The 12,440-nt window shown below is 42.5% G+C and overlaps 1 protein-coding gene across 2 annotated transcripts; it reads left to right on the forward strand.

Annotated features, from left to right (window-relative positions):
- The first annotated feature begins 3,441 nt into the window (after positions 1-3,441).
- LIPT2 (lipoyl(octanoyl) transferase 2) lies at positions 3,442-7,200 on the forward strand. Of its 2 annotated transcripts, none has more exons than XM_047876643.1 (2): positions 3,442-3,941; positions 4,498-7,200. In XM_047876643.1, exons 1-2 carry the CDS (start codon positions 3,476-3,478, stop codon positions 4,725-4,727), a joined length of 696 nt encoding a protein of 231 aa, XP_047732599.1. In that variant the 5' UTR covers positions 3,442-3,475; the 3' UTR covers positions 4,728-7,200. The 2 variants fall into 2 exon arrangements, with proteins under 2 accessions (XP_047732599.1, XP_047732600.1); XM_047876644.1 differs by having other exon boundaries at positions 3,442-3,712; positions 4,498-4,633.
- The last annotated feature ends 5,240 nt before the right edge of the window (positions 7,201-12,440 follow it).

A 12,440-nucleotide genomic window follows, 5' to 3' on the forward strand; every position in this document is an offset into this window, starting at 1 on the left:
CTGTTGATCCATGTGTCTAATTTTTTGTTTTTTGCCATTACCATACTGTTTTGACTACTACAGCTTTGTAGTATATCTTGAAATCTGGGATTGTGGTACCTCCAGTTTTTTTTTTCTTTTTCAAGATTGTTTTGGCTATTTTGGCTTTTGTGGTTTCAAACAAATTTTAGTATTATTTGTTCTAGTTCTGTGAAAAATGTTATTGGTATTTGATAGGGATTTATGCCAACTGGTTTTTGACAAAGATGTAAGAGCAATAAATGTTGGAAACAGCCCTTTGAACAAATGGTGCTGGAGCCTGGAATATCCATAGGCAAAACAAAATTTAAAAATAATGACCAAAGTTTCAAAACTTAGGAAAAACACAGGAGAAGGTGATCAGGATCTAGAGGTAGGCAAAGATTAGACCAAAACCACAATCCATGAAGTGAAAAGTAGATAAATTGGACCTCATCACAATTACAACCATCTGCTCTTCAAAAGACCTTATTAAGAGGATGAAAATATAAGCCATAGAGTGGGAGAAGCTATTTACAAACCATTTACAAATCAAAAAGGACTAGTATTTAGAATATATAAAGAATTCTAAAAACTGAACAGTAAAAAAACACAATTAGGAAATAAGCAAAATACATGAACAGACATTTCATTGAAGAGGATATTCAAGTTGAAAATAAACACATGTAAAGATGTTCATCATTAGCCATTAAGGAAATACAAATTAAAGTCACAAAAAAATACCACTACACACCCATCAGAATGTTAAAAATAGTGACAATGTCAAATGCTGGCAAGGATACAGAGAAATTAGATCACTCACAGATATATTGCTGGTGGGAATGTAAAATGGAACAACTCGTCTGGAAAGAAGTTTGGCAGTTTTTTGAAAAACTAAACATGCAAGTACATATGACAGCAATTTTACTCCTAGCCATTTATTCCAGATAAATGAAAACTTATGTACACACACACACACACACACACACACACACACACCTGTACACAAATGTTTGTAGCAGTTTTATTCAGAATATCTGAAAACTGGAAATAACCTAGCCATTCTTCAACAGGGGAATGGATAAACAAATTGTGGTACATCCCTACCATGATATAATACTCATCAATAAAAAGAAACGAACTATTGTTACATGCAACAACAATCAGAAAATTATGCTGAGAAAAAAAAGAGGAAATTCCAAAAATTTATACATTGTATCATTCCATTTATATAACACAGATTTGTGTTTCACAGGAGTTAAATAGTGCAGATAAAAAAGCAGATCATGAGGGATCCTTGTGGTGATGGAAATATTCTATATCCTGACGGTTCAATGTCAATAACCTAATTATGACATTGGCAAGGCATTACCATTGGGTAAAGGGTCCACAAGATCTCTCTGTATTACTCCTCACAACTGCATGTGAGTCTACAATTTTCTTAAAATAAAAAATTAAATATATATAAAAATATTACCTTTGTGGTTTCTCTCTTGTCTGAACCCCAACTGATGCAATTCATCACACTGGGGAATTTCTCTTCTCTTCCTAGTTCACTCCAGTTTGCTGGGATTTTTAGTCAGGGTATATGTTGATTTTTGCCAACTGCTTTTTTTGCATCTACTGAAAACAATTATATAGTTTTTCTCTTTTATGGTGAATTATACTGATTTTATAACGTTAAACCAACCTTGCATTCCTGGGACACATTACTTTATCATGATGTAATAATCCCTTTATACATTGCTGGATTCAATTTGCTAATATTTGCTTGGGATTTTAATGTCCATATTAGGAAATGTCTTTCAGATACCTAAGGGAGCAATGTTATTAGTTTCTAAAATTAAAAAGATACCTGGGAAAAAATAGTAAAATATTAAAATTTCACAAGGCTGGAGGGTGGTAAACAATAATTTGTTACATTATTGTCTACACTTTCCTGCTTTCTTATTTTTGTTTTTTTTTTTCTTTTCTATTGAACAGTCCTTGGCTGCAGCTTGTAAGATAGATTCAGATGATAGATTGAGGACATAAAAACTGGGTTCTTTTTGCTATTAGGAATGCAGGGATGGGATAGCCTTATGAATCCTGTTTATCTAGCAATGGGCCTAACAGCACATAGTTGCTACTCAGTAAAAGTTTATTGAAGGAGTCCAAGTTTATTTAAATGGCAATCCAATACAGGGGCATCTGGGTGGCTTAATTGGTTCAGCATCCGACTTCACTCAGGTCATGATCTCACAGTTCTTTTTTTTTTTTTTTTTTTTTTTTTTTTAGTGTTTATTTATTTTTGAGAGAGAGAGAAAGACAGAGTAGGAGCAGGGGAGGGGCAGAGAGAGAGGGATACACGGAACCCGAAACAGGCTCTAGGCTCTGAGCTGTCAGCACAGAGCCTGATGTGGGGCTTGAACTCATGAACCATAAGATCATGGACTGAGCTGCAATCGGACACTTAACCGACTGAGCCACCCAGGCTCTCCATGATCTCACAGTTCTTTAGTTCGAGTGTCGCGTCGGGCTCTGAGCTGACAGCTCAGAGCCTGGAGCCTGCTTCGGATTCTGTGTCTCCCTCTCTCTCTCTGCCCCTCACCCGCTCATGCTCTCTCTCTCAAAAATAAACATTTTAAAAAAATAATAAATAAAATAAATAACAATCCAATACAACATAATGGATGCTGTGGTCCAGACCCACTCTCAGGATCTAGCCAGTCATTTCCCCAGCTTCTGGAAGTAGGCTGCTTATGGTTCATAATTCTTCTCTGGGAATTGCCTTCCACAGAAGGAATGAAACTTGCCAAAAGTTACAGATAGCCTCTATCACTGGTCAATGATAGGATATAAACTACTGGCCCCTGTTCTTTAATTTGGCACAACTCTTAAAGGTCATCCTAGGCTCAGAGTATTCTTTGAGGTTGGCTGAGGCCTCTAAAGCGATTGTTTCAGTTTTTCTCCCTCTGCTATCCTGCTTCCATCACTCTCTCGCAGGCGGGGTCTTGACAGTAATCCCCACCTCCTCCCCGCCATAAAATTTCTGCACGTTCACCTGCTTTTCAGAGTCTCTTCATCGGGCATCTCCACCCAGGACACACACTAGCCTATTTTATATTTTTTTCCTAGCACTTATCAATGTGTGAAATAACCTTGTTTATTCGATGCTTTAATACTTGCTTATTTAAGACTGTAAATCAGGCAACTCCACCCAGGACAGACTTTTTTCCCCATACACTGTGCACCACTGTATCAGGCGCCTAGAGCAGGGCCTACAGAACACAAGCAGACCCTAAATACTGGTTGTTGAAATAAATGAATGGAAGAAACACACCTGATGCTGGGTCTTGGGCTCACAATCTCTCTAGAGCTAGCGGAGCGGCAGCCGGGGAGGGGCCCCGAGTCCCCGCCCCTCCTGGCACGCCCCCCCCCTTCCCCGCCCGCCGGCCTAGACAGGGGGCGGGACCTCGCAGAAGAAGCTGCTGACGCGATGTTGCCTCCCGTGGTACGGCTGGTGCGGCTAAATCGGCTGCCCTACGCCGAGCTGCTGGCCCTGCAGGAGCGCTGGTTGCGACGACTGCAGGCCGAACCAGGCAGTGAGGCCCTGTCGGCGGCTGAGGCGGGCGCGCTCCTGCTCTGCGAGCCCGCGGGGCCCGTATACACATCTGGGCTGCGCGGCGGCCTGACGCCGGAGGAAACTGCGCGGCTGCGGGCCTTGGGCGCCGAGGTACGCGCCACAGGCCGCGGTGGCCTGGCCACTTTTCATGGGCCGGGCCAGCTGCTCTGCCACTCGGTGCTAGATCTGCGACGCCTGGGCCTGCGCCTGCGCACCCACGTGGCTGCGCTGGAGTCGTGCGCGGTGCGCGTGTGCGAGCTCCAGGGCTTGCGTGGAGCCCGCGCGCGGCCCCCACCCTACACCGGCGTCTGGCTGGGGGAGCGCAAAGTCTGCGCGATCGGTTAGTGCTATGGGCTAGGGCGGGGCTGGGGGCTAGGGCGGGGCTGGGGGCGGGGCTTGGCAGAACTGGGCCAATGGAGGTGAGGGCAAGCGCGGGCTGGGAGGAAGTGGATCTGGCGCGGGCTTTAATAAATCAAAATTGCCCGCTGCGTTTGAGTTTTTAAGCCTTCTCACGGATCTCATTTTCGCAGCTCTCAGGAGGGCCTTCAATGGTCATTTCCAATATTCATCTTTTTGAGAAGTGAATTGCCATGTTACTTCCAATGAATCACAATGTCTGGACAATAATGAAGCTTAGTAGTTTTCAAAGTTTTTTTTTAAACAACTTAATCTGTTAAAAGACATTTTCTGGAATTTCCATAATTGCAGCAGCTGTGGAGCCACACACTCCTCTCCAGCTTTGTCCCCCTCCCCGATCTGTGCACAACCCCTTGAATGCTCAAAAACAAAGCTGGAAAACCAGTGATCCAGTCCAGTTCCTTCATGTGTACCGAGGGGGATCTTGAAGCCCAGGGAGGAAAGGTATCTACTCTGAGACCCTTTGGCTTGTCTTGCAGGAGTCCGCTGTGGAAGGCACATCACGTCCCACGGCCTGGCTCTGAACTGTTGTACAGACCTCGTGTGGTTTGAGCACATCGTCCCCTGCGGGCTGGTTGGGACAGGCGTCACCTCTCTGAGTGAGGAACTCCAAAGGCACGTCAGTGTGGATGAAGTAATACCACCTTTCCTTGAGGCCTTTAGGGAGACCTACAAATGCACATTTATCTCAGAGGACAGCCCCAACTAAAGGATGTTCATGTTATCACAGCTGGGAGGTTGTGCTTGAAAAGCATCAAGCCTGACTTGGAGTCACTGAAACCCAGATTCTACACCTGGCCCTGTCATTCACTCACCATGAGACTATGAACAAATTATGAGCCCTTAGCATTGTTTCCATATGTGTCCTGGTTTATTTATATCTTCTCATCTACCTCAGATATAGTAGATTTGAAAACATTCTGAAAAGCAACACATGCTATATAAATGTAAGACATTAGCACTGGTATTGACACCATTTTCTCAGCTTAGAGAAACTCAGACGTAATCAGTTCTCAAATATTTATTGCTTCCTAAATACTGTATTTAATTGGACAATTCTGAGATCCAGTTCCTTTGACTTTATAGGAATCATACCTCTGGATAGCCCAGGTGAAGGTAATGTGGTGGGGTGCTTTTTCATTCTCAAGAGATCTAGGTGCTTTCTGCAAAGGAAGGAAAAAAGGAAAGGGATCTTTAAAGAACAAAATGAGATTTTGCCTTCCTGGGTTGGATTCTCCAAGCCCAATAGCTATTTTTAGTTAGGTAACCTGAGCTAGACCAGAGCCAGGGAAAAGACCAGAGGAATATCTTACATTATACAAATGTCAAAGGTAGAAGTAAGTTTTCCTTAAGTGAGATCCCTCAATTTATAAAGCTGTGTAATTATTCATTGCTATGCAACAAATCACCCCAAAATTTAATGGCTTAAAACAATAAACATTGTCTCATATATATTCTGTGGGTCAGGAATTTGGGAGAAGCTTAGCTGGGTGGTTCTGGGTGGAGATCTCTTATGAGGTATAGTCAAGATGTCAGCTGGGGCAGCTATCATCTGAAGGCTTGACTGGGATTGGAGGATCACTTTCAAAGATGGTTCACTCTGATTCGTTGGTACTGGTTGTTGACAGGGGGCCTGGGTTCTTCACCATGTGAGCCGCTCCATAGAGCTGCTTTTTCTCCTGGAGCAAGTGATGCCTGAAAGCGACAAGGTGGAAGCCAAAATGTCTTATGACCCAGTCTTGGAAGTTACAGAGTCATTTCTACAGTCTTCTAATACGGGAACCCTACTCAGTGTGGAAGGGACTGCACAGGGTGATGGGAAATAAAGATCTTTAGGACTACCTTAGAGACTGGCTACCACAGGCAGTTAGGGTGGAAAGATCCTTGAATGAGAAGACAGGTGATCCAGGTTGCTTTTTGTGCAAGTCGTTTACCCTCTCTGCACTTCAGTTTGCCCTACACAAGCACTATTCGATAGAAATACAACGTGAGCCACATTGTAATTTTATGTTTTCTAGTAGCCACATTAAAAAGGAAAAATAAACAGGTGACATTAATAATACTTTAATTAACCTAATAGACCCCAGATATTGTCAGTATAAAAATGTTTTACATTCCTTTTCTCCATACTATATCCAGATATTCAGTGTGTATTTTCCGCTTTATAGCACATCTCATTTTGGAGTCATCACACTTCGGCTCTTCAGTAGTCACATGTGGCTAGAAGCTACCACACGGTAAAGTTCAGCTTTAGGTAATATGGTATCTAAAGTCCTTTTTTGAGCTTCCAGTATCCTGTGGCCCCACTGCCTTGGAGAAGAAAGAGGAGTTCTCCCACTTCTGGGGCACACAGTTTATATCAGTTATTGAAGCTGGAAGAGAATTTGGAGGTATGTTCCTGTCTCGTCATTGTACAGAGATGAAACCAAGACTTTGGAAAAAACTTGCTCAAGACCACGCAGTAAGTTAATCACAAAGCTAGGACTGGGTCCCAGATATAAGCCCATTTCTCATGCTCTTTTCCTGCTCTGCATACTGACTTAGAGCTCAGGATAATATGCTTTCCATCATGGACACTTGGTCAGTATTCGTGGATTGCTAGTTTGTCCACCCGTCATTAACCTATATTCTTTCTAGGCCTTTTATTTCCCTCCATGGAGCCAACAGTACTGTTGTAGGAATGTGGGAGGTGAGTAGTAGTTGATAATTACTTTGTAGTATTACTGCCAAGAAGGAAAACAATTATTCCCGGGAAAAGTGGAGTTAGGTTCTCATGATTGGAAGGCTGTGCATAGTGTTGCTCCCCATCTAGTACTCGACTCCCCTCTCTAGCAACCCTAGCAACTGACCATAAAGCCTGATCTTGAATACCTCCAGAGACTGGTAAAGAAACATTCACTCCATTTATTTTTGATACCAGGTACTGTGTTAGCCCTCTTAAGTACATTCTCTCATTTAGCAACTGGATCACTGGGAATCGTTCTGCATGGTGTAGTGACTGAGTTACCTGGCCTTCCTGAGCCTCTGTTTCATTAGGCTCAAGGCTTGGCACAGAATAGACAGCGGGAAATGTATAGTAGTTATTAATGTTCACCAAATATTTCAGGCAGGGGGCACCTGGGTGACTCAGTTGAGTGCCCAACTTCAGCTCAGGTCATGATCTCACAGCTTGTGAGTTCGAGCCCTGCATTGGGCTCTGTGCTGACAGCTCAGAGCCTGGAGCCTGCTTCAGATTCTGTGTCTCCCTCTCTGTCTCCCCCTAACCCACTCGCATTCTGTCTCTGTCTCTCTCAAAAATAAAATAAACATTAAAAAATTTTTTTAAAAAACATTTCAGGCAGGATGGTGCTTTGTGGCTCCCTTGTGGTTGGGTGGGGCCAAGTAACTTGTTCTGATCAATGAGTTATGAATGGAGGGGACATGCCACTTCTGAGCTGGAGCATTGAATTGCTGGTGTCAGACCCCTTGGGGTTTCTCTTTCCCTCTGGAACAGTGACCAACAACATTCAGGATAGCGGCTGCTTCCGGAGGGACTGCAATGAGCAGAGGCCCCTGCTGCTGCTGGACAGGTGGTATAGTTAAGCCACTGAAATGCAGGCGTTGTTCATTACCACAGCATAATCTAGCCTATTCTGACTGATACAATATGTATATAGTAATTAGGAGTCTTGTATTTGCAAATGTAGAAACCCCACTCAAGTTCACTTATGCAAAAATAGATAGATAGATAGATAGATAGATAGATAGATAGACAGATAGATAGATGAATGAAGAAAGAAAGAAAGAAAGAAAAAAAGAAAGAAAGAAAGAAAGAAAGAAAGAAAGAAAGAAAGAAAGAAAGAAAGAAAAAGAAAGAGTGACAATGGAGGCATTATTGGAAAAGGTACTGGGGAGGGCCTCATAAAATGCAAGGGTAGGTCTGCCACTGGGCTCAAGAACAGAACTGGAGCATGTAGCCCTTTAGGAGCCCAGACAGTCTTTTCTCTCCTATTCCCTGCCAGGCTTTTTGGTGTCTGCTTCATTCTATCTGGCTTCAGTCCAGCTTTCTCTGTTTCCCAGGCTGCATGGTGGAAGATGGCTGCTGCTGCTGCTGTCATCCATTAATATTGGAGTAGTCAAGGAAAACCCCCAGGTTTCTGGCTTGAGCAACAAGGTGGATGCTAGAGGTATTGCTGGGATGGGAAACACTGGGTGGGAACCAAGTTTGGAGAGGAAGAAAGATAACTCATTCAGTTTTAGATAAATCAAGTTTGAAACACTTTTGGGAGATGCAAGTGGGGAGGACCAAGAGGCAGTGGATTTGTGGATCTGGAGCATGGGTGTGATGAGTTATGTTTTAGGTCTGGAGACAGAAGAGGAGGGCAGAAGACTGACAAATGTGAGGCATGGGCGAGGAGGGGCAGGCAAGGAGGCACAAAGGCAGTAGGCAGAGAAATAGTTGGGGGCCCAGAATGAAACAACAGGCAATCTCATTCACTCCTCTGGCAGCAGAGCAGTCTAGGTAGGATTATTTTTTATTTTTTATTTTTATTTTTTTAAATTTTTGTTAACGTTTTATTTATTTTTGAGACAGGGAGAGACAGAGCATGAACAGGGGAGGGTCAGAGAGAGGGAGACACAGAACCTGAAATAGGCTCCAGGCTCTGAGCTGTCAGCACAGAGCCCGACACGGGGCTCAAACTCACGGACTGTGAGATCATGACCTGAGCTGAAGTTGGCCGCTTAACCGACTGAGCCACCCAGGCGCTCCTAGGTAGGATTATTTTAAGGGTGAGGAAACCAAGGCTCAGCAAGGCTAAGTGACTTGTTTGAGGCTATGCAGTTAGTAAGAAGCAGAGTCAGTCCCCGGCTCCCAGGCTGGGTCTCTCCACTCTTCCACAGTAGCCTCTGAAGGGTGAGCATGCCAGGCATCCTGGAAGAGCCAAGCCTTCAAGAACAGGTGGGCTGTGGGTCAGCAGAGCCAAGAGGATGCAGAGCAAAAGGTCAGAGTAGGATTGAGGCCAGGCCTGTGGGATCAGGTCAAGCCACTGCTGTGGGTTCCTGGCTCTTCTTCTTCCTGCCTGGACAGAGCCCACCTCCGGTTTCCCACAGGGGCCCTTCCTCCAGGAAGGAAGCTGAGCGTACGAAGAAGGATATTTAGCACCTCCAGAAGGCCTCTTCTTGTTTGTGCAGAATCTTTTCCCCATAAAGAGATTGTTCAGGGTCTGGTAAATGAGTGTTAAACATAAGGTTGTGACCAGCTGCTGTGTCTGGTTCAACATCTTGTTCCTCCAGTGAGGCTGGCAAGAAACCAAATCAAACCAGCTCTTGGCACTGTGACCCAGTACACCTTACTTCTTGGGGAAAGCCTCTCTCTGAAAGCCCTATGGAAATCAGATCTTTGCAATCTCAGTCTGATTTTCCTTTTTGCCAAATTACAATTTGCCATACATATAACCCTACTGTATTGTAACACCTATAAAATTGAAAAAGAAAACAATACTTGCACTCCCACCTGACACCACATCCCGTCCATTTGCATGTCTCTAGTACTTTATCATGAACAGACATTTTATGTACTTGTATTTTATGTACTTGTAATTTATGTACTTGTAATTTATGTACTTGTAATTTATGTACTTGTAATTATGTGGGTACAATTATGTACCAAATGTAACCAAACATTACATACATTTTCCCACATTGCTACATAATCTTTATAGTTATATTTTTGAATGTCTTAATTTTGTTTTCATTTTGCTTAAAACTTAGAATTTAATGTTTTTTAAAATATAGGTAATGCATGCACATGGGATAAAATTAAAAAGGTACAAAATGGTAGCACTGAAATGTAAGTCTTGCTCTTATTCTTTTCCCCTGTAAACTCAGTTTCTTTCCTGGAGGCCCAAATGGTGGTAAATTCTTTTTTATATACTTCAGAGATATTTTATGCATCTGTAAGTGTGCATGATTATATATATACATTCTTTTTCATATAGTAACATACTATAGACACAGTATTGCACTTTGCAGACTGTTTCAGATCAATATATAAGAGCAACCTCATTTTTATTTTATTTATTTATTTATTTATTTATTTTAATTTTTTTAACGTTTATTTATTTTTGAGACAGAGAGAGACAGAGCATGAACAGGGGAGGGGCAGAGAGAGAGGGAGACACAGAATCGGAAACAGGCTCCAGGCTCTGAGCTGTCAGCACAGAGCCCGACGCGGGGCTCGAACTCACGGACCGTGAGATCATGACCTGAGCCGAAGTCGGACGCTCAACCGACCTAGCCACCCAGGCGCCCCAAACCTCATTTTTATTTTTATTTTTTTTAATTTTTTTTTTCAACTTTTTTTTTTTTTTTTTTAAATTTTTGGGACAGAGAGAGACAGAGCATGAACGGGGGAGGGGCAGAGAGAGAGGGAGACACAGAATCGGAAACAGGCTCCAGGCTCTGAGTCATCAGCCCAGAGCCCGATGCGGGACTCGAACTCCCGGACCGCGAGATCGTGACCTGGCTGAAGTCGGACGCTCAACCGACTGCGCCACCCAGGCGCCCCCCCACAACCTCATTTTTAAAAGTGACTACAGAGTATTCCATTCAGTGGATTTCCTATGACTTATTTAGCTAGGATCCTATTGAGGACATTTAGGTTATTGCTAATCTTTTGCTTTTACAAACAAGGCTGCAGTGAAAATCGTTATAAAAGTGTGTGTGTGTGTGTGTGTGTGTGTGCGCGCGCGCACGTGTGCGTGCCTGTCTGTCCTTCTGTCTGTGTGTATGTGTTACATCACACATGGTGAGTACATGGGTTGCATTTTTAGAAGTGATTTTCTGAATCAAAAGATATGTGTGTTTTTATTTTAATAGATACTGTCATATTGCCTTCCATAAAAGTTATACCAATTTATACTCCAATAATGTACAAGGGAGATGCCTGAATTTTAAATGTTCCAGCATTTTAGGGGCACCTGAGTGACTCAGTCAGTTAAGCCTCCGACTCTTGACAGCGGCTCAGGTTGTGTTATCGCCGTGGTGAGATGAAGTCCTGCATCAGGCTCTGTGCTATCAAATTCTCTTTCTCTCTCTCTCTCTTTGCCCCTCCCCCACTTGCACTGTCTCTCTCTCAAAATAAATAAATAAGTTGAAGGTTAAATGTTCTAGCATCTTAGGTTTTTTCTCATTTTTGAAATTTTTTTGGTATAAAATCTTTTTAGCATACAACAATGAACCCCCACATACCCATCATGCCCCTAAAGCAGTCATCAACTCATGGCCAGTCTTAGTTTGTCTAAACTAGTACCTACTTCCTGCTTTCTCCCTGGATTATTGTGAAGCAAATCATAGATACCATATTATTTCACCCATAAATATTTCAGTATGTATTCCCCAAAGATAAGGACTCAAAAAAAAAAAAAACCAAACACAGAAAACAAACAAAAAAAAACAACCCACAATAGCATTATTACACAGGAAAAATACTTCAGTATCAACAAATATTCGATTAATACTCAGATTTCCCCAATTGTTTGCTTTTTTTTTTTTACACTTGGTTTGTTCAAATCAGGATTCAAACAAGGTCTGCACACTGCATTTGTCATGTCTCATAAGTGTCTCTTTAGTCTCTCTTCACCTATAGATTACTCCCACAACTTAAAAAAAAAATCTTTTTCTCCTGTGTTTCCTGAAGATTGAAAGGTGAAACCAGACATTTGATCTGATTCAGGTATAGTTTCTTTTGGGCAAGTTGGCTTCATGGGTGGTGGAGTGTTCTTAAGGCACACAGTATGTTTTTCCTTTTTTTGTGATGATCATTCCCTAGATCCATTAATTTGTTAGGAGTTTATAAAATGTAATACTCTGATTCTGTCATGCCTTCACTTACTAGCTGGAGTATGGTTATAGAACTCAACAAGACTAGTGGCATTAGTGTTGTTATTGACATTTTATTAGTTTTTTAGTTCTTTTCATATTCACTAACAGTCTGTATTAAATACAAAATTATATATAAAAGATTTACTTTTTTTTAACGTTTTATTTATTTTTGAGACAGGGAGAGATAGAGCATGAACAGGGGAGGGTCAGAGAGAGGGAGACACAGAATCTGAAACAGGCTCCAGGCTCTGAGCTGTCAGCACAGAGCCCGACGCGGGGCTCGAGCTCACGGACCTCGAGATCATGACCTGAGCTGAAGTCGGCCGCTTAACTGGCTGAGCCACCCAGGTGCCCCTAAAAGATTTACTTTTATGGTTGCGTTAGTTTTTACCGAGTTTAAATCTGAACATATTTAGATTGCCAACACTGACTGCCTCAATAATTTTGGGGGGATCCATACATTATTCAAATTCAGGAGACACAGGTATAAGACTAAAGTGTTAATGTTTTTTGCAGTTTACCTAAATTGTGAGGTTTTCTAATCCAGAGACTGTTTGTT

This window comes from Prionailurus viverrinus, chromosome D1, assembly GCF_022837055.1.
Source record: "Prionailurus viverrinus isolate Anna chromosome D1, UM_Priviv_1.0, whole genome shotgun sequence".
NCBI classification, from domain to species: Eukaryota; Metazoa; Chordata; class Mammalia; order Carnivora; family Felidae; genus Prionailurus; species Prionailurus viverrinus.

What these genes read in the sequence shown, in the direction of transcription:
- LIPT2 (XM_047876643.1), top strand. Translation starts at nt 3,476, where the DNA reads ATGTTGCCTCCCGTGGTACGGCTGGTGCGGCTAAATCGGCTGCCCTAC. An exon ending in GCGCAAAGTCTGCGCGATCG is followed by an intron (nt 3,942 to 4,497) that starts GTTAGTGCTATG and finishes CTTGTCTTGCAG; the next exon opens with GAGTCCGCTGTGGAAGGCAC.